This window comes from Semicossyphus pulcher, unplaced genomic scaffold (assembly GCF_022749685.1).
Source record: "Semicossyphus pulcher isolate SPU_LCO1_2020_fin unplaced genomic scaffold, fSemPul1.0.p SCAF_14, whole genome shotgun sequence".
Classification (NCBI taxonomy): Eukaryota; Metazoa; Chordata; class Actinopteri; order Labriformes; family Labridae; genus Semicossyphus; species Semicossyphus pulcher.
Window position 1 is genome coordinate 29,232,455 of NW_027211648.1, and position 26,999 is coordinate 29,259,453.

At 43.0% G+C, this 26,999-nt stretch overlaps 2 protein-coding genes across 2 annotated transcripts in view; both read left to right on the plus strand.

Annotated features, from left to right (window-relative positions):
* The window catches only part of LOC138590770 (neurexin-3a-like), an 87,392-nt gene extending 73,081 nt beyond the window's left edge, over window positions 1-14,311 (plus strand). The window contains exons 5-6 of the mRNA XM_069661126.1: window positions 13,103-13,404; window positions 14,300-14,311. Of these exons, the coding sequence (XP_069517227.1) occupies window positions 13,103-13,404; window positions 14,300-14,311 (314 nt within the window). The remainder of the gene's footprint in view (window positions 1-13,102; window positions 13,405-14,299) is intronic.
* LOC138591653 (neurexin-3a-like) overlaps window positions 13,107-26,999 on the plus strand; it is a 97,402-nt gene continuing 83,509 nt past the window's right edge. Inside the window, 2 exon segments of the mRNA XM_069662306.1 lie at window positions 13,107-13,404; window positions 15,439-15,600. Coding sequence (XP_069518407.1) covers window positions 15,499-15,600 — 102 coding nt within the window. The 5' untranslated portion in view covers window positions 13,107-13,404; window positions 15,439-15,498.

Sequence of the window (26,999 nt, forward strand, 5' to 3'; positions counted from 1 at the left end):
CACTCTCTTCACGCCGTCAAAATGGCAGCACCTCTTCCTTTTCTTCCTCTGAGCTAATGCCTCAGCGAGCCCCCCCCCCCCCCCCCCCCCCCACACACACACTCTCCCCACCCCACTCTCCTCTCTGTTCCACACCGCCGTTTGCTGCAGACATCTCAACGCATCATTGGTCAAGCCACCAAACAAATGGAAATCCGCCAGCTCGCTGAAATTACTGATGGTTATCTGCCCTCCATCCCCCCTCCCTCCAGCGAGAGGAATGAAGCGCTCTTAAAAATGTTTCTTATTCACCGCTGCATGTTCGGCACAGCGGCTACAGACGTGGATGTTATTCTCTCCTTCTGTGTAAGGATCTGCTCCATACCTTATCCTATCAAACCAGAAATACTGGGTTCCATCATTTAATGATAATTAAGTTGATTAAATGACACAGGGCAAAAGAAAAAGGAAGCCTAATTGTGCGGTAACATCTTTAGAGTCGTAATTAAATCTCATAATAAAAGGTCGCTCTTAATGCACCAAAATGTCCAGAAACAGCCTGGATGAAATGACTCATGAGGAAGTCAATAAACAAACACAAATATTGGGAGCTAATGAGAGTGATGTCATCATCGTGTTTGGGGTAAAATGTTGTGTTTTGAGTCACATCGACCTCGCAGCCTAAATTTAGCGCCTGCAGCATCTCCTGCATCTCTCGCTTCGTATTTGCTTTCCTTTTTTTGCCATCTGAGCACCAGCGGCCATCATGTCGTCGCTGTGAGATCATAATGCGCTCACTGGGGCGCGTAATAACTTCTTTGGTGTGTGTCCACGCCTGTGTGTGTGTGTGTGTGTGTGTGTGCATGCAGAATGCTGGCTACATTACTGTATTGATCTCCATCAACCTCGTCCAATGCAAAGCAGCTTCCTCAGACCGAAGCTATAATTTTCTCGTCATGTTCCTCGGCTCCTTGTGCTGATTTGTGTTGCCTCTCAGGCTCTGCTGTTTGTCTCTCTTATGTGTCTCTTCAGATTATTAACTGGACGTTTAGTCCATGCTCCTTACTCTGTTTTAAATGGCCCCTCCACCAGCTGTAATGAACCAGCAATCCTACAATTGTACTCAATTATATTCCTTTAATTTTATTGGCTCAGACATATTTTTTTAATCCACAGTTGGTATCATGTGACCATCTAGAGGTTGTTTGTAGGCCGTGATAACCACTGAGTGGCTGCAGTATAGCTCATAAAGCCCGCCTCCTCCATGTTAACAGATGGGACATGAGTCAAACTATAAAATCAAAATACACGTCAAATACATTTTTCTCAAACATGGTTTCTGTCATTATAGTTAGTTCTTATCATGCTGATTTATGTCCAAGTGTTCATTTTTCTGACAAGTTTACTTTTAATTAGTTATTTGATGTTATAAAAAGGGGGTGTGGCCTCATGATTGACAGCTCTGTTGACAAATGGGGCTCCTGCAGCGTTCTGTTCCCGAGCAGCAGAGTAGAGGAGGAACGGCGAGAGGAGACGTAACTAACACTAACACTACAGTCATTGAACTTTCCATGAGCGTGAATATCTGCTTCAGACCGACACAAGAAGCTGCTCTGTTGCAGACTGAGCCCACCTGAGCCCTACCTGAGCCCTACCTGACCACAAGCTAAATGTGTGTTTTGGGTAGAGGAAGGGGCAGGACGTCAATACTGCAGCTCCAACAGCTGAACTGCAGACTCTGGCTTCTAATATTCCAGATGGCGCCCGCTCTGGGGGTGTTTTGGCTTCATTTTTGTACAATAAGAGGAGGTAGAGACGCGACGTCCATCTTTATACAGTCAGAAAATGTGGTGCTAAAGGAAACCTCAGTACAGAAAATGGTGCAAATGTGTGCTCTGGTTTTATGCCGTCAGCTCAGTCAGCCTGGTACTGCCCTGTGAGACACCTTCTATAAATGACAGAAAGCTCATGTTTGCAGGTCAGCGGGGGGGATTTCTAAAAGATCATAAAGTTCAGAACTAATTATTCAGGACTCATTACCAAAAAATGGCAAAACTTCTCTTTCGGTAGCTTTGCTTCGCTTTAAACAAAAAGAACCCCTTACGTAATTGTGCACCTGCAGGGCTCCACTTATTATACTGAAAGTTAAACTGTCTTACTGATGCACTGGACTAGTAATAAATAGGCGTTGATAGACGGAGCTTATAACATGACTACCTCAACACACCTTAAGATGTAGCCAAGACTGAAAATGCACCACACTTAGCTTCCTAACATTAAAGCACTATGATGGAGCATGCATTATTTTAGATGAATCATTATGGTCTCCACTTTAATAACACATACAGTGATAACTTTTGATATTGCATGTTGTTCTGTATACTGTGCACTTCCTTCAGTTGATTGCTGAGCTGTGTGTATCTGAGTGAAGGAAGTCACTGCATCGTACGTCCCATCAGTGCAGTCTCCAGTTTATAGAGCATCAATAAGACAGTTGAACTTATAATTTAAATCTGTAAAGCATTATGACCTTCCTCTCGTGCATCAGACAGAATCATATGGGCCTATGAGTTAAGCCTTATCTCTGCTCTTCTGCACAAACTGAAACAATCTGCATGAGCTCAGTAAATCCAATTCAATGCACAATAATCTTCTGAATACACGTCTCTAAGTATTGTTTGCACTATTGCATTAAATAGATATGAAATTAAAGAGCAACACCCTGCAGATGTTTAAACAAATAACATGCAAACAGTGACTTCACAGTCAGTATGAAGACGAGGGATAATAACAGAAAGTTTAAACTCTAACACATGCACCTGTGACGTGCGACTCCATCCAAAGACATACATAAATGTTATTTAAATATAATATATAATATGTTTGGCTTCCAGCAGAGATAGAGGTCAAAGTTGAACCGCCCTGTGAATGTTCGACGTCACTGCTGACACGTTGCAGATTTTTTTGGATGTTTGTGTAACAGTCTCACCCTCTCCTCCCCTCCTCCCCCGCCTCCCCTTCGCCCTTGCTGTAGTCACAAACGTGTAATTGAAAAGATGAAGGAATTAATGAAATGGTGCTAAAGCCAGAAGATGAAAAACGGATCTGGCAAATTCAAATGAGCTGGCTGTGAATGGCTTCTTACAGGACAGCTGCTTGGCACCCACTCTGCCGGCTTGTGTGGGGTTTGGTGGCGTGACCTGCAGCTCTGACAGAAACGAGTCATTTTCATGTGAGAGGGAGAGAGAGAGAGAGAGAGAGAGAGCGAGAGAGAGAGAGAGAGAGGGAGAGAGGGAGAGAGAGAGAGGGAGAGAGAGGGAGGGAGAGAGAGAGAGAGGGAGTGGGCTTATAAATGGATAATCTTGTCATTTATGTTTTTCTCGCCTTCCTCTTCATAAGATTAAAACTGCACTTTACTGTTACTGTGTGTTTATAAGTACCCAAAACCTCCTGCAGGTTAACACCATTATGTAACCATGAAGAAGAAACATTGACATTCCTGCAGGTAGCTAGCTGGCAGTTATTGTTTTCTAAATCAATCAGATCTAGTTGTTGTCTGTTGAAGGTGGAGGCCTTCAAACTCCAACTAGATCCTTCATGCGAAGCAATACCAGTGTTTTAGCAATCAAGACGAATCACTGAACAGTTGCCTCTTTTACAGTTCAAGGCAGGATTATTACGCCTCTGTTGCACCTCCTCTTTAATGTAGAATACACAGAGGCGAAATGGTGGGCTGAACTTCGACCTCTCAGCCAGCATCTGCGGTAGTAACAGAGGAGAAAGAGAGGCGAGATGGAGCCAGCAGGGCCGAACAGCGCCGTATCAATCAATCAAATTTTATTGGTATAGCACCAAATCATAACAAGAGTCATCTCAAGACACTTTATAAAAAGAGCAGGTCTAGACCATACTCCTTTATTAATTAGAGATAGACCCAACATGAGTCCTCCATGAGCAGTACTAAGCAACAAAGTGTGTAAAGTTTGTGCAGGTTCGACTCCCGGTCTGCCGATCATTTGGTGCATGTCATCCCCCCGCTTTTTACTCCCTACATTTCCTGTCTTTTTTCCTGGCTGACGGTCGCTTTCCTTTTCAGACTGTTTGCTTCATCTGAGCGTCGAGTTTGTTTCTTCTTCTTTGGATTTTCACTTCTTGTTGAAGTTGTATCTGTAGTCATCCATCTTTTCTTTGTTTGTTCAGCCATATTAGATTACTGTTTACTCGGAACACTTGCGGAAAAGCAGCCGCTTAGCTCCGCCTACCCTCTCTGGCAGACCAACCACTGCTGGCTGATGGCAAACGCGTCACTAACTGGGCGCCGCTTGTGATGTTTTCCGCTAAATTTGCCACAGACAGCCAGTCCATAATAATACTATATACTGCAAATGCAAAGGCTTTCATCAGTGGGCCATCGGCTCAGTCACCATTGTGTTACCTCATTCAGAGATAGAGACTTAACAGACATTTATTTAGAAGAAAATCTTCCAGATTATTACTTTAACAAAAAATTAGAATACACACACTGGGGCGACTTTACACTGTTATTGTTTGGTTCTATGTTAAATGGCAAAGGTGACATAATGGCAAAGTTTGTTACGGTGTCGTGGTGGAACTGCGGTGTATAAAAAGGGTTAGTGTGATCACATCCTTCTTAAAAATGTGCTCGAGACTGTGTATAAGAAGTGGACGTAGAGATGTCACCAACTGGTTTGTGGACGACTGTTTGGCATTTGTGTCGTCGCCATGTTGGTTTTTTGGAGCAAGTAGTGATCATATTTGAACCACAGGGTTAGGAAATAAATCACATTACAGAAGCTGAGGACCTCTGAGATGTTGCCACGGTAGCAACTTATCAATCACAGGTTGCCAAACAGCATAGAGGCTTAGCAATGTGTATTCATCCTGTCGTAAATATGACCACTTCATGCTCCAAAAATCTAGATGGTAATTGCCAAAATGCCAAACGTAGGTTAACACGGTCGTCCACAATCCAATTGGTGACATCACCGTGGCCACGCCCACTTCTTATATGGTCATAACTGGATCAGCAGACGCCAGAATATCCTGACTTTAAGGCCCTAATGTGAGTAAAACTAAAATGGGAAACTTCAACTTGTATAATTCAACGGCGTCCTAAATGCCCACTTCTTTTCCCATTTTAGGGAAGCCATCACCCTGGATGAACCGTTACGTAAAATTCCACACTTCAGTCCATAAATCATATAATTATATATTTAAACATTTCTTCTGAGTGGAGCTGTAATCTAGAGAGCTACAAATAGAGGAAGAAGGAAGCTACACTCTTTCTATGAGTCCTCTCCTTTGATGGTGTGGGCGAACAGCTCCATTCGACATGCCAGGGGGATGCAGTTGTACATGCTGTCCCCCCTTAAGTGTCTCACTCAGTTCTAATTTTCAGTCCCTACCCTGAGAGAAAGACGAACCCAGCAATCACATTCAACACCGCCCGAGATAATGCGTCCCCCACTCTGCTGCTCCTCTTTCTTCCACCGTGTTCTCCTCTGCTTTCTCTCAACAAACAGACTGTTCTCTCTCTGCAGACTCACCTGTTTCCACCCACTGTCATCAGGTGAGAGGGACATAGTAATGGCTTGGGCTTGTTCCAATGGTTAGACTCATTTTTAAATGAGATATTAGAGAGCTACATTTTGGACCAGTGGGTTGCATAAAACGACTTCTAACTGCTGCAACATAAAAACAACCAGCCTGACCACACGCTTCACTCCTCTGCCTGTCAGACCGTGTGCAGGGCTCGTGAGTCCACTACATCATCATAAATCACCATGTCACTCTGTTATTTATGAGCCGATGACTTATTTATTGCAGATTCATATTCAGACTACAACCATTACGCTGGTGCCTCTGACGCCTGTCGTAACATCAATGATTTATACGTAACAATGAATATTATTAATTTATCAGAGATCGTTTAACATTTCACCATATACTTAACTGTCACTTAAAAGTTGTCCAAGTTTAAACAGCCTTTGAGCCTTAACTCTGTACTTATATCTGAGGCGGGTATTTGACAGCTGAAGAGAAGTCTGCCAACGAAATGACAAAACTCTGACAAACCTCTGAGGGACAAACTAAAGGGTGAAGTCAGGGTTACTGGGACACTTTTTTATGTCCTACTTTCTCCTGTAAGCTTTCTTCCCTTTAAACATAAGACTAAAACCTAATGAGCTTCTGTCATGACGGATATATGAGTTATCTATTTAGGCAGGAAAGAAGGTTATATCATACTCCAAGATGGCGTGACATACTGTTCTTTGGCTTAACATTTGTCTGATTGGGACAGGACAATCCTTACCCCTGCCTCATCTTATCCCTGATTAAGGGTGGTGTGGTAGTGTAGGGACTGCTTATTGAACAGTTTAACACCTAAATATGGGCTGCACGGTGGTGCAGTGGTTAGCGATGTTGCCTCACAGCGAGAACTCACTGGTTCAAACCCCGGTTTGGACAAAGTTCTGTGTTGAGTTAGCATGTTCTCCCTGTGCATGTGTAGCTTCCCTCGAGGTACTCCGGCTTCCTCCCACAGTCCAAAAACATGCTCCTTAGGTTCACTGGTGACTCTAAATTGCCCGTAGGTGAAGGTGTGAGTGCGAAAGGTTGTCTGTCTCTGTGTGTCGGCCCTGTGACTGACTGGCGCCCCCTTTCACCCAATGAGATTGGGATAGGTCCCCTCACGACCCTGAACAGGATAAGCAGTACTTTCACATGCACATTTTCATTTAAACTTTCATGAAAACATTAAAACCCAAAGAGGTCCAAAAAGCCCGTTTCAGGTTGGGCTAAATCCAAATGCACAGATGAAGAGGTAAGGAAACACTAGTGTAGAACATACAGAACATACACAATGGTTCTGTGCTGCATGAAGCCTTTTATCACCATCCCAACCAACCACACCAAGCAGGCCCATCTGAGGGACAACAGAAAAACCTTATTCCACAAATAGAAACTTGATTTTTAAACATTTACTGGTTTTGTTGCAGAAGTTCATCAATTTCAATTTCAGACTCATGTTTGTAATAGTTTGAAACGTTTGTTGCAGCAGCTCCGACCTCATCACTGCTCGCAGATTTATTTTACATGCAAAAGTTTGAGGAGTGATGAGATCATATCTTAAACCCTTCTACCTGGAGCCTGCAGGTGGATGCTGGGGTGGTGGTGGGGCTGACAGTATGAGTGCAGTACTGGGCCAGGGCAGCGGTGGAAACAGTGGTGGAGCAGAGGGAGAGAGCAGAAATCTTGCAGCTTAAATAGATCTTGAGCTGCCTGCCTGAAGTAGCTCGCAGACGTCGCTCCGGTTATGATGATTGAAAATATGTCTTGTAGGGTTAACTGCTTGCCCAGCCAAGCTACGCAATGCCACACCAAAGAGGGCATACAACTTTGACTGGTTTTGTAGCTCGGGCTCTGCAAGAAAAAATAAATCATATGAATATATGAAGAAGAAAAAGAATGTCATCCTGCACTGTTAAACAGTCACGTTCAACCTTTACCCCTGTGGGAATGTTCATGGAACTTAAAGCCAGAACATTAAAGAAGTCATAAAACAGCTTTACGCTGAGACAAAATGTGTTATAATTTATAGCAGATGCAGTTTAAAAAGTTGGAGTCACAAACAGGAGACATTCAGGCGCTTTGCAACACGCTGCACACCGCCTCTCCTTACCTTCCAAATATGAGGGAGATTTACTGCGGCCATAACTTTTCCTTATGCCACCTCTCCCTCTGACATCTTTATGGATGACCCCTCGCAGGACTCATCGGAGCTCATCCATCACATGCAGGCTCCAAATGGAACAGCTTACGGATGCCATTAAAACCATTATGGGCTGATAACAATCTCCTCACTCCGTCCTCATTCCACTCATAAAGAAGTTCTTTTCATTCTCGATTCATTATCGTTCCATATTTCAACAAAATAGCCACGGCTACGTCTCTGGGTGACTGTAACTGTGCAGCGAATCTTTCTTTTTGTATATGTTAGAAATACAGAAATATATTATCATGTTGTATGTATGGATCTGTGTGTTTACACACCATAACATCATCATCTAAAGCTGGTCAGTGTTCTTTTTGCAGCCCTGCAAACAGCGAGTGGGCCGTAGATGAAGAAGGAGCAGGGATGTTCTCTCATTTTAGGGCAGCCATGTTGGCAACAAGATGCAGGTTGACTTTGCCAGTCCAAAAGAGAGTAAAATAAATGTATTTCTCTGGTGCCAGACCGTAAAATGATGTTGTGCAATAAGTTTTAGCTTCTTTAATATTTACATCAATCCAACTGACATGAGCGTCCTACTGGTTTTAACCTTTAAGTGTTAAGGTCACATGACTACAGACAGTTTGGTCATTTGTACAACCAAATCTGGACCCAAAGAAAGACGCTAGTAGCTAACAAGGCAGCATGTTAGCTTGCCCAGATTCCCCAAACTCTTTCTCTTTAACATTTAGGCAACATTTTTAGCCAGTAGAAAAAACACCAAACTTTATTTAAGAAGACGCACTAATTGGTTTGTTGACAGCTATTTTGCTGGCTCATGTTGGGCGTTTTAGCTGCTGCCATCTTGTTTTTGATGGAGTCAGAAGTGACCATATTTGGATCAGAGGGGGGAGCTGGAGAGGAGTGAGCAAATTTTAAACCCTAGTAAGTAAGCTAAGTAGCTTAGATGCAAACTTAATTTATGGTAACTGTGAAATTAAGTGTGATGCTAATCATGACTAGTTTAAAAAGGCTTTAAACAAAATGAACCTAGGCTACTGCACTAATGTAAAGCTGCTGGTCTGTTAGTATGACCGTACGTTGAGAAAGGCCTTGTTCATGTTGCCTTGGTAGCTACTTGTCAAGCTAGCCACACCCGAAACCATACCCCACTTTACTTTCTGTTTTAGTCTAAATGAACGATCATGTGACGTGCTAATAAGACGCCATGCTGTGTTTTTCACTAACCACGCTCGTTGCTTGTGAACGTATCTTGTGATTTTTTTTGCATCATCCAGCTTTAACTTTTCGTCTTTTAAATGGACTTCCTCTCTTTCTGTCCTTACTTCACCTGTGCTCTTCAATTTTTCCCACATTGCTCGGCCCGATACACTCACTAACAGAACGTTGTGTTGATGTGTAGGCCTGCGTGTGTGGCACTAATCCTGTGATATGAAAATCAAACTATTCAGGTTAAAAGCAGTTTGGGCGGCTGACAGTCTACAGTGACCATCCCTGCCTTTGAAATGGCGTGCTTCTTTTTACTGTAGTACGTTCTACAGCTGCGTTTACAAAGTACACTTTGCATGCAGTTGGATCCAGGTGAAGAGCTGCCCCAGGCCTGCCAACATGCTCAACCAGGACACAGCGTATTCACGAAGCATGCATGCCAATACATTATGCATTACAGACCTGATGGATGAAGGTCTGGAGGAATGCTCTGTAAAAAAACATTCCTGACTTTGAATAATTGATTGTTGTCCCATCATTGGAGGTGTTAGACTTTAAACAAGGTTGTCGTAGCGACAGTGAGATAAGATGTCGAGTTGTTAAAGAAATGTGGAAGCTCTCCTCGGGGAGATTGTTGGTGAATTCTGGTTTCTGAAAGTATTAACCAAGGAAAAAACCCAGCCTTTCATTACGCTCCAGAAAAAGTATATCGCATGTATTTTATGTTTTTGTTCTCTGTCTGATTGTACAGTCTACACTGTACTTGACTGGAGTTCTGCTGTGTCATTGCTTTCTATTTTTAATCATGTTTCTTTGTCTGATTGTAATCCTTTGATCAATGCCGTAGACAGTATAAAAGAAGTCGACATAGCCACAGAGACGTTTAGCTCAGCATTTTGGCGGTCTCCATCTTGTTTTTTTTTTACACCCCAAGCGACCATATTGGAAGGACAGGTTGTACAGCTGTGTCTCAATCATCAGGGGCTGCATCCTTTGAAGGACGCGGTCCTCATTCGTAGCCTGTGGAGACGCTAAGGCCGGACTGAAATGAGGCAGTCTGGTCTAAGGAGGATTTCCTATTTGCGTTCCCGGCCTTACCCTTGCGTCACCAAACGCTGCTCCTGTCGCCCTAGCAGCAGGCACCTAGCGGGCTAACTAGCTAGCATAACTAACGTCACGTAACTTAACCTGTTATTTTAAAGATCATTTGTTCAAGGCCCCTTTCGTTATTTTAAAATCTGTATCACTAGCTATTCGATTGAGTTGAAACCAATAACGTTTACATTTAAAGTGTATTCCTCGGCTGCTTAAGAGGCAGCGATCTCGTTTGAATTGGTGCGTGATGAATCTCGGGATACATGGGCCGCAATGGAAGCACCCAGTGGAACCTTTGTAGCCCGGGAAAAGGAGGACATCTTTCGGCCTCATCTGAAGGAGCCTTTAAAAGAAGACAGCCTTGATGCGCCGCTGTGATGCATTTAGCCGCCAAATACGTCCTTCGAAGCATGCAGCCCCTGGATTGGGACATTACATCTCTATGCTGGTTGACAGGCCACTGTAGTACCTACTTGCCATGCCCTAAAACATACATGCTATATCGTCTATTTCACTCAGAATGGGAACATCGTGCTTTAATGAAGAAGACTTGAAACTAGAGTTGAGACCATAAAGGACCATAGGATTATTCTCCCATCTGGTTTCATACAATCTACAAAGGGAGTCACCCCTGCTGGCCGCTGAAAAGACAGCAGGTTTAAGGCACGTCAGCATCTTTAACTTTGAAACCAGAGGCTACATCCACCTCTTACATACAGTCTTTGGTCAGAACATGCTTTGGATGTCCAGAACCTGTGCTTATAGTCTTGGATTGAACCTGGCAGTAGCTCCACATCATCGTGGTAGACGAGTATGTAGTAAAGAGGTGTGCTCGTAACGACAAGAGAAGGCTGGGCAGGTTGGAGCACGTGAGGCTGAGCGTAATCAGGCCTCGCAGAGATCATAATTTCATTTCCACGTTCAAAGGCTCCAGAAGAACTCGCTGAGGCGTACGTTCCCTCCGTCATGATAGAGCGGTCCATGTTGTGTGGGATGATTCTTCTTTGAGGAAGTGATGCCCGAGGTGTCTGTGTTAAGGAGATGAAAGCCGTGGCCATTTTGTTTCATTTTTCCCTCTTTCCTTTTTTTTCCAGCGTGGGGTGGTGGGTGGGGGTGGGGCTTTGTTGCAGAGCACATGAAAGCTGCACTCATGCGGATCGTCGACGCGTCTCGCTGGCTGATAGATTGTTCTGTGCTGTGTTGTGGCTGAGCTCACAGTCTGGTATTTTTTGCTTAAGCGACAGTGAGTTAATTGAGGATGATCTCACAGATAACGACTCCTGACTGGACCATTTCTCTGTGTTATCCCTCTCTCTTTCTTTCAGCACATCCCTGTATTCCCCCTTTCCTCTTCTACAAAGGTGAAAAATACAGTCTGCAGCCGCTCCTCTCTCTTCTCTCTGTGGCTTTCCTCCCATCTTTGCTTCTCTCTGTCTCATCACAAGCGTAACCACTGTGTCACAAGCCGGCTATTTGACAGGAAATGGCAATTTCAACTGGCAAGATTAGGCCTTTGATGTCGTTAGATGATAGCTATCGGCGGTCTCCCTTTATTTCTCCCATTGCAGGCATTCTTTTTCCTTATGTGCTGCATATTTCTGAAGATTCTTGTTTTCCCGACAGACTCCGACAGTCACAGAGGGCTGAAATTATTCAGGGATGTTTTCACAAGTGTTTTTTTAGCCTTGTGACCTGCTTTATTTTTGTTTGATGTCTAGTAGCTTCAAATTAATTTCAGAAACCATGTACTATAGCTCAGTGACATTTTTGATGTATAGCTGTTTCAGCCAGCGGAGTCCACCTGAGACTTGGACTGCCCAAAGACTTGACTATAGACTGCAAAGCAGAAGGTGTGATTGTTGACCTGGTAAAACTTAGGGCACACGTTTTAATCTCAGCCTCTTCGTGGAAATGATTTGGTGTTTTAAGGTCTTGTGGAGACTTGTGACTTGATTTGCTGCATCCTAAGCCGTCCACTCGACCTGCCCTTCTGTTTCAGAGGGGAGTGTCACAGTTTGGATGCAACAAAAAGGGGAGAGGACCCAAATCAAAAATCTTAGATCCTGACAAAATGGAGAACCTAAAGGCAGAACAAAAAGGCTTACTGTGGATCCAGGTGAAAGGAAAAATCAAACACACAGGGAGCCACCAGGAAACAGGGTGATCCACACAAAAGACGACGACGAACTAGCAAAGACACAGGGGAACACAAAGACTGTATACACATGGGATGAACAGGGACAGGTGAAACTAATTGACATCACAGGTGAATTATTAGGGCGTGGCATGCAATCTGAAAGGCAGGAATAAAGAACAAAGACAGGAAGTGGATCAACACACGAGACAAAATACAAAGTAAAACAGGAAATGAATATCAGAACATGAATACAAACAAATACAAACTAAACAACAGCTGATGACAGGTAGGGCGTCCAGCTTCTTTAAGGATCCATGGGTAGTTGTCGTCTAGCTTTCCAGCCGCCCTATAAGCGAAGCATATTCAGGTGCAGACTGAAAAACCAAGTGGAAGAGGAAAAGTCCCAGAATGCTTTGTAAACGAGGCAGTGTATTAACATGGAACGTAACTTCTGTAGCGGGGAAAGAAGCTCATATCTTAGCAAACACTGGAAAAACAAACTTGTTATTCCCAATATTTAAGTAAGGAATGAAACCTCTTTCTGTTGTAGCTCCATTCTGAAGGTTCAGTTAAAGCGCTCCAAAACCAGAAATAAGGCCAAGAGAGAGTTGGGATTGGGGCTTGGACAGTTTAAGTCAACTTTTGTTCTGGTTAAATTGATAAAAAATTGCCACAGATCTGAAATTTTGAATCTTTAGACCTTATAAATGAAAGGTTATTGGTCTTAAAAGTAAAGGAAACAAGTTAATCATTAATCATTAAATCATTTGATTTGTCTGTCCTGAGAGAACTTGGAGCTTTATTTGGGCCTTGCTTTGATGCGACTTGAGTCTTGACTTGGTTGTATTGTTTTCCTAATTTTCATTGCTGTCATTGCTGATGATTCACAATCTACTCGTCCCAACACTGTTCTTTCTTTCTCACTACAGCACGGGAAGAGAACGTGGCCACCTTCCGCGGCTCGGAGTACTTCTGCTACGACCTCTCTCAGAACCCCATCCAGAGCAGCAGCGACGAGATCACGCTCTCCTTTAAGACGTGGCAACGCAACGGCCTCATCCTCCACACCGGCAAGTCAGCCGACTACGTCAACCTGGCGCTGAAGGACGGAGCCGTCTCCCTCGTCATCAACCTGGGCTCTGGAGCCTTCGAGGCCATCGTGGAGCCGGTCAACGGGAAGTTCAACGACAACTCGTGGCATGATGTCAAAGTGACGCGCAACCTGCGGCAGGTAAGCACAGAGGGGGGGTGTCATGGTGAAAGTGATTGTTGTGGTTGGTTGGAAGCCTGTCTTGAATATTTTGCAGATGAATATTGATGAGGATGTTTTCCAGTTGAGTTCTTATAGTCTAGTTAGCTGGTAGCATTCTGTTAGCCACCTAGAGCAGACCGTTATGCTGTCTGACATTGAAATCTGTCAGCTAGCATGCTAGCTTCCACTTAGCAAGCGTTGCTAACCAGATGTTCTCGTGTGTCTGTCATGTAGAGATGGTTTGCGTTTGTTCACTGGGAACATTTTTGTGTTAAAGTTCACCAGAGTCAAACTTGATGCTTGATAAAGAAGAAATGTGTGACAGGTTGATCCAGCTGCTCGACACAAACATGTGTTTACTGACCTGTGGGATCTGTAGTACAGAACAGGATTAGGACCACATGTGAAAAATGAGATTGAACCATAGACTGTACAAAAAAGATGGACGACATGACAGCTACTAAAAGCGAGTCCAAAACCTCCCTTTCGCCCCCTGCTGACCGGCTGCAGTATAGCTCATTGAACTGATCTGCTGTGAAGTGTGTGTTTTGGTTAACGGAAGTGGCTTCACCGATCCGCCGATCTCTACTGATCAGCTCTGGCTCCAAATGGCGTCACCAGCACAAGATGGCAGCGGCTATCACGGGGGCTATTCTGGCTTCAATTTTGTACAATGAGAGCAGATAGAGACGTGTCGTCCATCTTTAAATACAGTCATTGGATTGAACTCAGAATTTAGAGTTTATTCACAGAACAAAACATGTTTTCAGTTTTTTTTTGCAGAAGATAGGAAAAAATCTAAGTAGAAAAATAATAATTCTCAATTTATAGTCACAATAATTTTAACGTGTGGCCCTCATCATCTTCCCTAAAGGTAGGACAGTGACCTAGATGTTTTTAATGTATCTCTGTGTGACATTTAGAGCCACCATTGTGTGTAACAGATTACACTGTTAAAGCAACAGAAATATTTTCCCTTTAAACATCCAATTTTGAGATGTTTTTAACTGGAGGATAAACAGTTTCAGGGTGATCTCATCCCGCTCACCGTCAGTCGACACTATGGCTTTAGATGGCTGCTTTATTTCTCTTACTCATTGTATTAATGCCCGTTGGTGGTTATAACAAGTGTGGTTTGCTACTACAACAAACACGAGTTTAGCAGCAACTTTATAGTTAATATTGTAAAGAACAAAAAGAAGAGCAGTACAGAAATGATCTGTCTTTCAGTGGGTTAAATTTACCCTGATAAAAAACATTAAATATGCGTCAAACTGCCTGAAATTGTCTGTTTTTTAATGTTTTTTGAGAAAGAGCACACCAGTTTAAGAAACATAAGTACAAGCTTCCTGAACATGTTTAGCTGTGGATGCTTTCGGATACAAAGAATAAATGTCCATCATTTTCATGTGATTCATATTTTGTCATGTTCACTTCTACACATGTGTTTGTTACCCCTCCCTCCTCCCTGCAAAGAAAACAGGCTTTGGATACCTGTCAGTAAACACGCTCCACTGTCTGGTAGATATCATTCTTAATGTCACTTTTTGGTTTGCTGTGTTCTTCTTCTTTTTGTCTCTTTGACTTATTTACATCAAGTTACCATCCCTCTCACAAAATAAAACTTTTATATTTCCCAGCTTTCGTTTGGTTTCACTTTTCTTCTCCTTTAAATTCACCTGGTTTGTCCAATTATTTATTTCTGCTTTAAATCTCTTTCTCTTTGATTGTCAGACATTAAACTTCCATCGTTGGTGTTTCACTGATTCTGCTTCAGTCCAGGCTTTGTCAGCAGTTATTAGTCTCTACTTCTCATTATTGTGGGTCTGTCCTCTGCTTTTCTGTGTGACCTGCATGTTTGCATTAAACTCTGTGGTGTGGCTCTAAGAACATCAAATTTGTCCTATGTCCTATTTGATCCATATCACAGGTGAAAGCACAGACTCAAGTGGCCAATGAACATCTTTAAAATCCTCTGTCTTTCCACTCTCACTGTTCGCTCCTCTTCATCAGGTGACGATATCAGTGGACGGGATTCTGACCACCACGGGTTACACCCAGGAAGACTACACCATGCTGGGCTCAGACGACTTCTTCTACGTGGGTGGAAGCCCGAGCACCGCCGACCTGCCTGGATCTCCAGTCAGCAACAACTTCATGGGCTGCCTCAAAGAGGTAGAGTCCCAGAGTCACTGCTTGTTTGAGTGAAATGTGGTCCTGAGGGGCTGTACTGCCAAAGCAAGGTCGACATAGCCAGGCTCTCTTGGTGTTAGCTGGCTCGACACAACCTTAAAGTCCAGTTGAAGATAACGGGTATTAAGATAGTGGTTATTAACTGATTCTCCTAAAAAAAATTGTGTTTTCACGCGTCATTTGACTCAACTTCATGTTAAAGTCAGGTTGTTATAATGAAGCAATAAAAAATGATGCTTGAGCTGTAAAAAGTGAAAGACGTTGGCAGAAAATGTGTAAATGTCTAAGTTAATATCTTTTTTAGGACCTAATGGACTCTCCATGCCTACGGTTAATTACTAAGCTTGAATATTTCAAACTTAATATTGATTATGTAAACATTATACTCAAGAATCACATGTAGGTCTGGAACTTTCCCACAATAAAGAATCAGGTGCTTTTTAACAGCAGAGACCCTAAAGATAATCTCCCCACGAGCAGGTTAAGCTGGAGATACGGTTTGGAGCGTTGGCTGTGCACGTCCTCAAAAAGGAATGCTGCATGTACGCACATGAGCAGTAGGGGGCAGTGTAGAGGCAGAGGGGATGTGAAAGGGTCAACACAGCAGCAGAGACAACAATGGCAGAAAGTTCTGAAGACAAGCTGATAGACCAAGTCCTCAATTACCCACATGTGTACGATGTGTCATTGCCGCTGCACAGAGACAAACATGCCTGTCAAACAGCTGCAGACAGATAAGTTCTGTTTTAGAAGTCGACGTGGAAACCTGCAAAACTAAATGGAAACAAGTCCGGGAGCGTTACGTCCGTGCACGGAGGAACATGTTGGAGAGACGGAGTGGGCGGTGCAGACAGTGCGTTCTGTCCACTGAACACACAAAAGCTATCGCTTGTTTTGCCGTGATCTCAGAATGAACATCACAGTAACCTCCTCTAGTGTCGCCATACGGCCTGAACTCTCTGGTGCGCCCTCTAGAGGTATCCTCCAGTAACACGCGTAGTGCATAGACAAATAAGTGAACAATTAGCTTCATGATGCAGCCGGTTGTGTACGCAAACGCAAGATTTAAAAGCAAGAATATCTCCGGCCTTAGTTCTGCAGCATGAGTAAGCACTAAAAGGCCCTTTTCAGTGCCGTATGCTCTCTCTATCACCCTCCCGTCAATAATAAAGCTGTTCCACTTAGCGCCCCCTTCAGGCTTGGAGCACTTCTGTTGTGATGACTGAATTTGCAGCTTATTTCTGTTGTATTTGTTCTCTGTTTTACCTGTTTTTAACTTTGCATTGTTTCTGAATTTGGAGCCTTTTTCTCCTAATTGAAATCATATGGGCTGGTGCAGTATGATGTCCCTCGTCAGCCACCGTAGAAATGAAACTGTAATTGTAAAAACAGTGGTTTCAGATGTCAGCTGCTCTTTCTACTAATATCATTCTGCTTTTATTACCAACACTTCAGCACGTATTAGTCGACTCCAGCTACAAATTACGCTCCAGCTCATGTATTTTGTGTAGAAACTGACCCGACATAAACCTCAGATCAAATATATATTTTTCTGCAGTCAAAATAATTGGAATAAATTTAGCAGAACAGACGGAGAGCAGGGGGATTAAAAGGTCACAGAGGCATCTCTATTTTACTTTAGCTACAAACTCTGTCGTAAGTCATGACTTTAAATCTCAGTGAGGCCGCAGCAGAACATTTGGGTTTTTTTCATGGTGTAAGACACTAACCTATACGCACGCACGCACGCACGCACGCACACACACACACACACACACACACACACACACACACACACACACACACACACACACACACACACACACGCAAATTTGTTGTTCCCTCAAGCTGATGATGTCATAGCTTAACACTCGACTGGAGCTGGTCGCTGCAGGGACCTGGCTTTCTCTGTCACTGTTTCGACAGTGACACACACACACACACACACACACACACACACACACACACACACACACACACACACACACACAGTGAGCAGCATCATATGGGCCGCGGGGAGAGGGAGGAAGTGGCGCAGCAGCCATTTAATCCCCCTCTGGCCTACTTCCTGCTCTGTGCCATGCTGGGCTGGTCTGCAAGTCCCGGTACCACCCACCCCTGACACACACACACCAGGCATGTACTGTACACACACACACACACACACATACGCACGCACACACTCACACCAGAATATCCTCTTCCAAAACACAAAAATAACCCGGATAAAGACGATGTCACGTAAAAATAACCGGATGCACCAGAACCACAGATATCCTCCTTATTTACTCCATGCATCGTCTTCTTTACCCACAATGCATTTTGGTTTTAACATCACTGAGTCATCGTGTCCCACTTAAAGTCCTCCTGTTTAGCTTTTAAAAGTAGACACACATTGAGTTATCACTAACACACAATAATATAGTCGTATGCACCTCAAAGACATTTTAAATGGTTTATTAATCTACAGTATTATTTCTCTATAATCAGTCTATAAAGCAGCATCGACCTGTATATGCTCATAGAAGTTTACAAATGTTTTAATACACACGTATATCTGCTTCCATGTACATTATAGTATGTTATAAACATCTATTAAATGTTTACATGCTGCTTATAAACAAAGTGTTTCCAGAAAAGCATTTGTAAAGCCGTTTTGTTGGTGCACAAGACAAAAATGGTTCATGAATTGAAACCGTCTCTCACAGGCCCAGTGTCAACATCCGTCCTTGCAGCATTCATCGTAAACTTACTGGCTACAACATCCTGGCAACTTGCACTGATGATTCACTGTCGAAGTCATGACTTACTTTTTCTCTTTGTAGTGCTTGTCTATTTTAATCTGCTAAACATATTCAGATTAACAGTGACGACACATAAAGGTTGTCTGAAGTCGTAGTACCTGGACATTTAAACTTTAAGTTTGAAATAAATGCAGTAAAACAATATTTGCGTACAGACCTGTATTTGAACTTGACCCCAAAGAAGCGGTGGTTGAAGTTGTGAAATGTTGTCATTGTACTACAATGCCTCGGGTTGATGGAAGGGTCAAACACACACACAACTTTAACTCAGGAGACAAAAGTTCAAGTCCCCTTTTAAACTAGTTGAATTATTTTGATTGACATAAGTAATGTCACCAACACAACGTGACTTAATTTCCCTCTCAAAGTTTTTATAATGTATTCTAACCAAAACAGCGACCCTGGGGTTCTGCTCAGTCAGGAGAGCACGCGCCCCATGCACAGAGGCGAGGCCTCCGATGCAGCGGCCGCTGGTCCGTCTCCGACTCGTGGTCCTCCCCATATTATCACTCTTCACTCTCCTACCCAATAAGGGCAAAGAGGCCCAAAAGTAATTAAAAAACTGAACAAAACAGTGTTTTTAATTTAGGTTCCTGTGATTGTTTTTCTTAAGTTTAGGCATCAAAAAAACTGGATATGACCGGAGAACAAATCCTGGTTTTGGCCAAATGAATATGTCAAAGCTTTCTGGTTCACTGCGGGATATTAGCAGCGCTATCTTGGTTGATCGAGTGTCGTGCTGCCTGACAGGACGAGACTTTCCTGCAGGCACGAAATATTCTTTAAGACTGACACTGAAAAACACCTGAAATACGTCTGTGTGCACGATACTGTGTTAATACTGTCGTGACTATTTCACAAACTGCCCTGAGAGGTTGCTCACACACACACACACACACGCACACACACACACACACACACACACGGGTAATAATTTGTGCACTCTGCTCACAAACACACAGTCTGAAAGATGGTCATCATACCCTCTCCTCCTACAGTCACCCACTCTCTGCCCACCTCCCAATCACAGGCCCCCCCACCCACACACCCGCAGCACCCATCAGCTCTCCCTCTGTCTGCTGTCCTGCCCCCCCTCGCCTTCCTCTCTCTGCCATTACGGCTAATTTGCCTGCTGCCGATGCTCTTGTCTTCACCATCCACAGAGCGGCATTATGGATAAATGTTTTGTTGCCATGGCAGCGGGTACTGGTAGCCTCTGTGGTTGGCTGGCCCGGGATTATTATGCCTTTCATAAGCCAGCAATTACAGAAAAAGCCTACATCTCAAAACCTACAAAATACATAATGGCCTACAATAACACATAATTGCTGTAATTGTCATTGTCATTACACCTCCATCAACCACTCGTGTGGAGCTTCTGGCTCTGCTGCGAGCTGCGGCAGGAAACACAAAGGACCAGTTCATAGGCTCGGTGAGGACGAGCGACACGCCGCTGACTGCTGCGGCTCTCAATTTACTCCTGTAGGAACTCTGTTTGTGCCAGTAAATACTAATATTCTGTCTTCTTTCTCTCACACAACATTTTAAAAAACATTACCAGTGTTACCTGCTGCGAAATGAGCTAACGGCCTACAGTAGTTAAAATAGATGAATGCTACCTTTAAGATCTGTTTTTAAGACATATTTTAAATCAAACCTCTTGTGGCACCTCGTCATGTAGGGGCAAAATTACATTAAATATAATATCCTGAAATGCTGTAATCAGGCTTCATTTGAGCTACTTGTACCTTACTAGAGTATTTCCAGTCAGTGCTACTTTGAGTCTACTCCCCTTTTTACCAGCGGAAAATATTGTGCTTTTAGTTAAAAGTTAAGTTACTTATTTCTTGTAAAGTACAATTTGAACCTTCTCCAGTTTTCAGTTTTTTATACAAAACATTTACGTTTATAAAATATTATTATAGATGATTCTGCAGACATGTAGTCATAACTAGTTAAATTTAGCAACAATCAAAGCTGTGTACAATCATGACTCTTAAAATAACAAGGATCATTCTTCTGCATAATAACGAGATGTACTACAATCATAAATACATTTTAATAATGAAACGTAATATTAATAGAAAATAGCTGCATTAATCGGCTCCTAGACTTTCCATCTAGGGGACCTTTATGAAGGTTAAACACTTTCATATTCATCCGACCAGCAGACAAAAGACAAACCTTGTCGTTTCATTGTAAATGGTAAAATGGTAAATGGACTGTACTTATATAGCGCTTTTCTAGTCTTTGCGACCACTCAAAGCTGCTTTTACACTACATATCACATTCACCCATTCACACACTGATGGCAGAGGCTGCTACGTAAAGTGCCCAACTGTCAATCAGATATCACATTCATACCCGTTGGCTATGCCACCGGGAGCAATTTGGGGTTCAGTGTCTTGCCCAAGGACACTTCGACATGTAGCCTGAGGGAGCTGGGGATCGAACCTCCGACCTTCGGATTGAAAGACGACCGACTCTACCACTGAGCCACAGCCGCCCCACTGTACTCATTCCAATTACAGGGCCTCAAAAGAGTCCTGTATTGTTATAAAGAGTCCTGTATTGTTATAAAGAGATTGTCCGTGTACGTCTCTGGTTTGGTCTCCTCCAACTCCACCAAGTACACGTCCCTCTTTGGGTTAAATTAAAAGGTATGATTTGAATAATAAATGTTTATTTAAGTTAAGGACATGAAGACGTCCGTCGCCGCTGCTCTGATCATTTTGTAAAGTATTTGACATTTTGATTTCCTGACGCTTCAGGATTCACGCAGCTGTTTGTCACCGTGACAACACAGTAGATTTAAAAGCGGTAGATGTGGCACCACACCGAGCGAGAAATGACCTCTTATAGTATTTAAATTCTCCTTACATGTTTACATCTTATTGTAAAGCTATTTGTAGTTATTTATGTCACAAATGACAATGCGGCCTTCTGACATACAATGTTTAGTGTTGGACGCTAAAGCCGACACTTAAAGAATGATTTAACAACAAGGCCGACTAACAACAACTTATGGATTACTTTTAATTATTCATCATAAATAATAATTTATTTTCTTCATACTTATTTGCCTGAAAAGCTCTGAAGAAGGCCGAAAGTCTGCGCTGCATCTCCGTCATTCTCGTGCTCCTGCATTTTTTTTTTTTAACTTAAACCTGAAACTGCTTCCTTTATTTTTGTGTAACTTTATTAAACGTTTCTAAATAAATGCTAATAATCATTAGCAACTTAGCATTTCAGAATAGTGAAAGAAAGGCGATGAAGGCCTCCGTCCTCCATATTTCCTTCCTTCTCACACGCATCGTCTGGAAGCACAAGCAGCCGTCCAATTTCACATCTCATGTTGAAAAATCTTTTATCCAAACCTTTAAATTTTTTTATTCAATTTTCATGTAGTCAAAAAAGTGATTTCTAAAATTTAAAATGCATAACTACACTGTTCCTGCACACACACACACACACACACACACACACACACCCTCTCAGATATACGTCTTTATGTCTCCCCAAATTCAAAGCTCGTCTTTATCTAATTAATAAAATCAGAGTGTAAAAGCACCGTCAGCCTCCGTCAGCCGAGCTCCTCACACGTCTCCTCAGCCTGACTCAGGAGGATCTCAGCTCCTGTTGTGTGTTCTGCAAAGGAAATGATGCCACCCTGTGGTCGAGCCTGCACACTGCAACACCTCTGATGCTGCAAAAACACCCCGTGGAGGGTCTCATGGCCCGACCATGTGACTGAGAAATACTATGACTGTGGTGTAGAAGCAGCTGGGTTACAGCAATATGGATATGTTGGAGTTGATGCTACGCTTGTGTAGTTTGGAGATTTTGGCTGATCCTTTTTTGTGGTCCGGAAAGTCACACATGCAGCACGAGCACACACATGCAGCACGCACACACAGACACAGCACACCTACACACACACACATACTCTCAGTAGGAGGAGATTTATGGGCGCGGCAGACATCGAGACATGATGAATGTTTGTGTCTCCCAGTTGTTACACACAAACACAGATGTGCAAACACTCACATTCAGCCTGAACACTGAAGCGCATATCATGTTGACTTACGGGGGTGATTGTCAGCTTCGTGCTAAGACTTTAGCATAATGCTAGTTCGTTGTATGTTAGTAAAACATTGTAAATAGAGTATTTAAATTTGTCGTAGACTGAGACGGTGATGGACAGTGTGTCTGAGTGTGTCTGAGTGAGCGGTCCGTCCCCCTGCTGTGCCCCACCCCGTCTCACACATCGTCTCTTTCAGTGGAGCAGCTGACTGGTGAAATGCAGACAGACAGACAGGCAGGCAGACGGACAAACCGATGGAGGGACGGACAGACAGATGTCTCATTTTGTACTTCACAGCTAATTGGAGTACCTTGAATTTTAACCAGGTCCTAAAAATAACAATTATATTATAAGACAAATAGTTGTGATACATTGTGCTGTCTAACATAACCCTTGGTTGTATTCAGAGGTAATGTTTTGGTAAGTGAATTAAGCGCTAAACTTCTGTACCCCACCAGAGTCACAGGTTAATGGTGGCTGGGCAAAGCCCAGGACTTTAACACCAGAGGACCAGGGAGCACAAGTTTATTTTATTTTGTTCAATAGAGACGATGCAGTTTTACTTACTGAACATGAAACTGATGCAGCAGAGAGACTTACATTTTCAACTCTTTCGCTCTTGTTAAAAATGTAACGACGCCTGCAAGCTAGTTCAGACAGCTAACTCCACCTGCACTGATTTCACACTTGACCTGCGTCACTCTCCACACTCACCTGACAAACACTTCCTCCCAACGTGGCGTCTTTTTAAGCTGCAGGATTTCCGCTCTCTCTCCCTCTGCTCTGTCATTGCCACCGCTGCCCTGCACCAGTACTGCGCTCATACTTTCAGCCCCACCACCACCCCAGCATCCACCTGCAGGCTCCGGCTCAGAGGGTTTAAGATATGATCTCATCACTCCTCAAATTTCTGCATGTAAAATAAATCTGCAAGGAGCGATGAGGGAGGAGTCGAGATCGCAAACACAAGCTGTGTTCTGCTGCTGCGAGAAACTATCACAAACGTGAGGCGGCTGAATGAAGTGCAGTGCAATTAACATATACAGCTTCCAGTATCACTAAACTACAAAACGTTACAGCATATGTACAACATATGGAAATACTATACTAATAGGCTACATGTGACACCAATACACCTTAGTACTTTAGGGTACAATAAGCTGAACTGGAGTTGTGCTGTGGTTTATTTTGGTCGGAGAACATTTACAGGACATGTATGAGTCACAGGTCGATGGTGGACGTTACACAGGACTTTAACACCAGATGCCAGGACGTGCATTTATGTTAAGGTAACAAAATCACTTTGATCGGATCTTTTGGGGGAAAAAAATCTGAATTTCTATTTTAATTGACAGAGACGGTTCAATTAAACGTACTTCTAACTCAGAGTGTGAAACTGATGCTGCACATCGAGGCGCTAATTCTCACGTGCTCAGTGCAAATAAAATATACAGCCTCCTGTATCATTGAACTATAAAACACTACAGATATAGAAATAGAAAAAAATACACATAATAAAGCAATACACATACTCCATACACTGATACACAGTCGTAATTTAGGGTGCAATAAGCTATGAAACGAGTCGAGCTCTGCTTCTGTTTTAATCAGAGGACTAATACATCTATGAGACTACACACATACGTTCATTTAAACATTTCAACATTATGTTCTCTACAAAAAGGTGACCCATGCAGCTCCATGCGTCCTCCAAAATACATTTGCCTTTTGTAAATGTAAAGGATAATGTTCAGCGAGCAGGTCACTTCTGCAGAAATGAACCTGAAACATTGATAAACATCTTGTCTCCCCATGAAGGGGTTTATTCTGCTTTAACAACCTGCTTAATGTCCATTATTCTGCTTATCAAATGGCCACTTATGACAGACATGAATAAAAATCTTAATATTGATTTGGACAAATTATAATTGATTCTGCTAAAATAAATCGTCTACGATGGGAGAAAAAGCTTTAAAATAAAATCTTAGTACGAGTTACGACCAATATTCAAAACAATGTTATGTATTTGAACTGTGTAAAGTAATTACTCCCTTTTGAGCCAAAGAAAAACTTTCCTAGCAAGAGATATGAAGCTGCAGTAACGTGATGGACTGTGCTGCATACGCGGGTAGTTTTCAGAGGATTAACCCTTTGTGTCAGTGTCAATAAATTAACTTTCCTCAGGACAAAATATCCGCTTGAAGCACGATCTTAACATGTACTGGATTTCTCTGAGAACACTGAAGCTCCCTGCAAGATGATTTAAACGACCCCTCAGCCTCTCCTGCGTCGCCACCATTAGTACGAACTTTTAGCATTGTAAGAAAACAAATTATTTTCCCCTCATGTCGACGCTTCAGCTTTGTGAGCGACTAAATCAGCCTGATTCTTTCTCGTGGGAATTCTGAGTGGACATTAAAACCTGCTCGCTGTATTGGCTGGCAATCTAAAAGGTAATTTCAAGCCTGAGTCATATTGTGTTACATTGCTCATTCTCACACACTGATAAGAGAGAGTGTGTGTGTGTGTGTGTGTGTGTGTGTGTGTGTGTGTAATGGTGTGTGTCGTGGAGGCCTGGTTGAGGAGATAATTCAGTGATGGATTTCTATCATCTGGCCATTGTCAAACATTTTCAATTGCTTTCTGTTGCTCAAACTCTCCCTCACTCGCACACTAACACACGCATCTATAAATATATATTTGTGTGTGTGTGCGTGCGTGTGTGTGCCGGGCATCCCTCAGCGTGCTATCAGCCTGCTAATGCTTCATTCTCATGTTAACCTGCAGCCGGCGTCTGCAGCGTGCTGATAAAGCTCCCTTTGCATGTTGAAAGGTTCTTTTGCTGTTATTGTTCAGAGGTGGCAGAGACCTGAAAGTGACTTGTCAAATTGTCAGCTACACCCTCCGTCCGCACCTCCACCTCCCTGCCAAACCCCCCCCCACCCCCACCCTCTCTCCCCCTTCCAGTCTGCGGCCACATTTTATATGATTTATGCTCTCTTTTATCAGCCATCACCTTACACGGGCGGATGTGTACAGTAGCCACGTCAAATGCTTGTGTGTGTGTGTGTGTGTGTGCCTGACCAGGCAGCATATTCTCGTGTTCAAATCCAGCAGCAGTGACCATCCTGTTTTTAGTAACAATACTTCTTTAACTCATTTATTTATGACTTATATATTTGAGGCGGGGCGTGTGCTCCTGCTTCCCCCTGTCAGCTTTCGTCTCTCACAGGAGGTCAAGTTTAATTGATGATGACACAGACAGGGTTAACGGACAAGATTCTGGCTTTACTTGAACAACTCTGCTGTCGTTGTTATAAGACAGACCTACAGTACGTTTACATTTTCCTCAAGAATGTCTTGTGTTGAAGGTGGACTTCATACAAAGTTTCAGCTAACAGCACGGCAAACAACAGTAGGCAAGCTTATTTATAAAGCACCATTCATACATAGAGCAATTGAAGGAGCTTTACACAGTTAAGAACAGAGCATTAAGATCATTAAAAGAAAAGACGAGCAGAATATACTAAAATGTAATTTCAGGTCCGGTCAGAACACTAAAAGGTAAACGTGCATCTTTTAACAAGGTCCCCCATCAGAAGGTTCTGAGAATGCTGCGTGCGATGTTCTGGTAATGTTTTGAGCGGGATGTTTTTATTTGGTTCCCAGAATGTTCCTTTTAATAGCAGGAGAACGTTCTCTGAAAACATCTTCAGGACGTTGCAGTGAGAATGTTCAAATCACATTTCAGGAACGTTTAATAAATCCCGTTCTGATAGTTCAGGCCGAACTAACATCCTGAAAAGATCCTCAGAATGTTGCAGTCAGCATGTTCTACCTTTGTTCTTATGTCACATTGAGCAAATGAATTATAAAAGGCGTTTTGACGTCCCAGGCCTCAATAACATCCTGAAAATATCTTCAGAATGTTGACGTTAAAACGTTTTGTCTTTGTTTAAGTTTTAACGTTACAAGAACTTTATTTGAAATGATAAAAATCCTTCAAACGTTCTAGAACTTGTAGGTGATGTTAGCCGATGTTATGGGAACGTTCCCCGCTAGCTGGGTAACCTCGAGGGGTTGTTATTGTCTGACAACATTAAAGAGGGGGCATAATGCTGTTTCACATTTTAACACATATATGAAATGTTACATTGTTGGATGTTTAGACTAAACGTGGGCAAAGTTTCAAATCTGTAGGTAAAAGTATGTTGGAGAAATTCTCAGCTCAGTCTGCAGGCTGCTGTGTACGCCAGGTTCCACACAGGTTTTTATACACGCTGCACTTTGTGACGAGCCTCAGCAGGCTTCGGAGAGCTGGCCAATCAGAGGGAAGTGGGCTTGTAGGGGCGGGGTTTCTTAAAGGGGACAGAGCTGACTCAGTGGTTTCAGGGAGAGGCTGTATGAGGGCCTGCGCAGAGCAGCAGTGTGATACCCCTTTCCCACCAAAATTAGCACATTGACGCAGGTTTTCAGACCCGGGAAGACCTGCT